Source organism: Helianthus annuus, chromosome 15 (genome assembly GCF_002127325.2).
Source record: "Helianthus annuus cultivar XRQ/B chromosome 15, HanXRQr2.0-SUNRISE, whole genome shotgun sequence".
NCBI lineage: Eukaryota > Viridiplantae > Streptophyta > Magnoliopsida > Asterales > Asteraceae > Helianthus > Helianthus annuus.
In genome coordinates this window covers 97,711,301-97,715,161 of record NC_035447.2, presented here as the reverse complement: position 1 = coordinate 97,715,161, position 3,861 = coordinate 97,711,301, and the positions used below count along the sequence as shown (strand labels likewise).

The following is a 3,861-nucleotide window of genomic DNA, read 5'->3' as shown; positions in this document are numbered from 1 at the left end:
AGTAGAGCATGAATAATTGTAGTTCCAAAACAAATCTACGTTGGTTGAAAAGTGTCGGGTCAACATGGTCGGTCACAAGCAGACTAGATTGCTGTGGGGGTCCATAGGTGAAGTCCGGAATTTCATACATGGTTTGTGGATAGACTGTCCAAATCACTCGTCGCTCACTCACGAAACCTATACCATAGGAGTGACACACACCTATACCATAGGAGTAACATTTCTAGTGGTTTGCCTCCGACACACACCTATATCAGTGGTAGACACAATAGATGATAACTACCGGAGAAGTGTACTATTTGCTACATTGAAGTTAATGAAGACAATAGAATTTCAAGTCTAGTACTATTTGCTACACTTTATCATCTAGTGGTAACAAGTTGTATTATTGTATGTAGAGTGTTCATAGAATTTCAAGTCATTTTATCACTAATGAATTTAATGCAAGTGAAACCATCATATTTTTCTGACTAATGAGCATGAACCCCGCAGCAGCCCATGGGCCAAATACAACCTCTAGCCCTAGGACCTTGCAGAACCCCAATCTTAGTATCAAACCCAAAACACATTCCTTTACTACAATCCTAATTTCAGCCCATTTGATCTGTTTAGGTACATGGTTTTAAACTCTTAAGTATTCGAGTTACCTAATTTTAATCCATTAACCCGTTTGACCATGTCTACAATTTGACGGGTCAGTGTCCGAGTTACTAGTTATAAGTGTGTCCAGAGGCAGAGTTACTACTGCATTTAACAAGAATAAATACATAGATCATGTTCGGATTCATCAACTCAACCTGCCACTATTGTATATTTTCACATACATTAAAGCATTTCCATTCTCATTTTGGGTTATTCAACAAAATCATCAAATTTGTATTAGTAAATATGTTGTAGTACATGTGTAGAAACACTCATATCATGACCCTCTCCCATAATTCAACATGTATTTAATAAAGAAAACAAGCACACATTGCTCCCCTGAATCCTCATCGCTCAATACCTGTAGTGAGCAGGCTTGTATGGACCATCAACCGGCACACTAATGTAATCAGCCTGGTCCTTGGTGAGCTTAGTGAGCCTGGCTCCAAGCTTACCAAGATGAAGTGCAGCCACTTTCTCATCAAGATGCTTAGGCAACACATACACTTCATTCTTGTACTTCCCCTTCCCCTTCTCGTTCCACAGCTCAAGCTGCGCGATCACTTGGTTAGTAAACGAGCACGACATCACAAAACTCGGGTGACCCGTTGCACAACCCAAGTTCATGAGCCGACCCTCAGCTAAAACAATGACACCACTCTTGGTCTCAGGGAACACCCATCGGTCCGTTTGGGGCTTGATGGTGATTCGTTTGACACCAGGGTATGTTTCCAGACCGAGCATGTCGATCTCATTGTCGAAGTGACCGATGTTGCAGATGATTGCGTTGTTCTTCATTTTCTTCATGTGGTCAACCATGATGATATCCTTGTTACCGGTGGTGGTCACGAAGATATCGGCTTCAGAAAGGACATCTTCTAAGGTTAGGACTTGGAGACCTTCCATGAGAGCCTGAAGGGCGCAGATGGGGTCTATTTCTGTAACGATGACACGCGCACCGGCTTGTTTCATTGCAGCAGCGCAACCCTTTCCAACATCTCCGTAACCGCAGACCACTGCTACCTTTCCGGCTATCATGACATCAGTGGCTCTCATTAAACCATCGGGCAGAGAGTGGCGGCATCCGTACAAGTTATCAAACTGCCAGACAAAGAAAATTGATCAGATCTAGAGGTGTAAACGAGTCAAGTAGCTCATGAGTAACCCCGAGATTGACTCGCTAAAAGCTCGAATCGAGCAGAGCATAAACGAGCTCGACCCCGAGCGCCTGGGCCCAAGTTTCACTTATCGGGCTCAGTGTGCCTATTATTTATTAAGATTTTATATAATATATCAAATATATATTTACATAATATATATATATATAATATATATATAAAAAATTAGGATAAAAATAACTAAATAATATATATATTATATGTAATTTATAAAAATTATAATTGTAAAGATATAAAAAATTATTATAAATGTATATAAACAAATTAATATATAATTAAACGAGTTGGAGATCAAGTTGAGGTCGAGCCTGAAAAACTACACACAAGTCAAGCTCGAGCTTTAGATATAGAGCCCGAAACAAGATGAGCTCGATTCGTGCTCTTGTAAAGAGTTTATATCTCTAATCAGATCTCAGTGAAGCATAAGCTAATTAGCAAGCATTAATTAATACACAAATGGTAAGATCTATACCTTGCTCTTGGTGACAGAGTCATTGACATTGATGGCAGGAAACAGCAATGTACCATTAGCCTGCATCTGATACAACCTCTTGACACCAGTGGTGGTCTCTTCAGACACTCCAACTAATCTCTCCTTCATTTTGTGATATTTTTTCGGGTCGGTTTGCAATCCTTCCTTGATGATCGACAACACGATCTGGAACTCTGCATTGTCAGTGGAAGTCGGGTCAGGCAATTTACCTGTCTTCGCAAACTCCTCCTCAGCCTTCACTCCTTCATGAATCAACAGTGTCGCATCACCACCATCGTCCACAATCAGATCGGGCCCGCCACCGGGACCCCAGTCGAGTGCCCGCTCCGTGCACCACCAGTATTCCTGATGGGAGAGTGAATAAAATGGAGTTAGTTACACAGTTAATGAGTTAGTTAGGTAGTTAATAGTGGTAGTGAACCAGATCTTAAATCTGGTCCGATCATTGGACTAGTGATCCGGTTCTAAAAAAAACATTGAGAAATACATATCATACTAATCTAGAGTAGATGAGTTTACCTGGAGAGTTTCCCCTTTCCAAGCGAACACGGCAGCCGAATCACGAGCAATGGCAGCCGCTGCATGATCCTGTGTGGAGAAAATGTTGCAGGAGCACCATCTGACCTCAGCGCCCAAAGCGGTTAGGGTCTCAATAAGAACACCGGTCTGGATTGTCATATGAAGTGATCCGGTAATTTTAGCTCCCTTAAATGGCTGAGAAGGTCCGAATTCAGTCCGACAAGACATCAACCCGGGCATCTCAACCTCGGCCAATTCGAGCTCCAGACGCCCGAAGTCGGCCAACGACATGTCCTTGACCTTGTATTCACGGCCGGTGGAGGTTTTCTCAACGGTTAGAGACATGGTGGGTTAGGGTTTTAAGATCCAATCTGAAACACTCTCTGTTTGTTAAAGCAGAGAGAGAGAAAGAGGAGATTGGGGGTTTGACAAAGAGAATAGTTGGGGATGAAGAGGTATATATAGGTTTCAAGGTGAAGAGATCAACGGTCTGGATTTGATCGGGGGTTGGTGGATCTGGAAATAATATGTTATTATTATTTTTTTGGAAATAATAAAATTGTGTTTTTAAGGTGTAATGTAATGAGTGTTGAGTATTATGTCCGTTAGATCTTAGATTTGGTTTTGTGTCGGTAACGTGAGACTGTGAGAACACCGTTGCCACCGCAGTACCGCACCACCCCTCATGGTCCACAAAGATAATTAATACAAGATCAAAAGAATTGAGTTAGATACAAAAAATATATTATACTAGAAGCTCTTTGTCGAATAATGAGTATCGATTTGAAATGTTCGGTTTAAGTGGGTGGTTTTGTGGTTTCAATTGAAATTGTGTACAGCAATATTACATACTAAACACATTTAGACCGTCTCTAGCGGAGCATGACGACTAGTTGTCTAATGTGGAGCTACCATTTGGAAGGGTTTAGCTAAAGGGGAAGGCCCGTTGAGGGAGTAGTGCCCAAATGGAAGGGCTTGTTTAGAGAAGAAATATGGATGGAAGAGAGAATGTTACTTATGGAGAGAGAA

At 41.5% G+C, this 3,861-nt stretch overlaps 1 protein-coding gene across 1 annotated transcript; it reads right to left on the bottom strand.

Annotated features, from left to right (window-relative positions):
* Positions 1-852: 852 nt before the first annotated feature.
* On the bottom strand, positions 853-3,276 carry LOC110912123 (adenosylhomocysteinase 1). The gene is made up of 3 exons (XM_022156796.2): positions 2,833-3,276; positions 2,293-2,658; positions 853-1,743 (listed from the first exon to the last, which is right to left on the bottom strand). Exons 1-3 carry the CDS (start codon positions 3,175-3,177, stop codon positions 997-999), a joined length of 1,458 nt encoding a protein of 485 aa, XP_022012488.1. The 5' UTR covers positions 3,178-3,276; the 3' UTR covers positions 853-996.
* Positions 3,277-3,861: the final 585 nt, after the last annotated feature.

Bases quoted from the DNA above. Each gene is read 5' to 3' on its own strand.
- LOC110912123 (XM_022156796.2), bottom strand. From the start codon at position 3,177: ATGTCTCTAACCGTTGAGAAAACCTCCACCGGCCGTGAATACAAGGTC. The intron at 2,659-2,832 runs GTAAACTCATCT...CTCTCCCATCAG, and splicing joins GGAAAGGGGAAACTCTCCAG to GAATACTGGTGGTGCACGGA. The intron at 1,744-2,292 runs GTATAGATCTTA...TTTGTCTGGCAG, and splicing joins ACTCTGTCACCAAGAGCAAG to TTTGATAACTTGTACGGATG.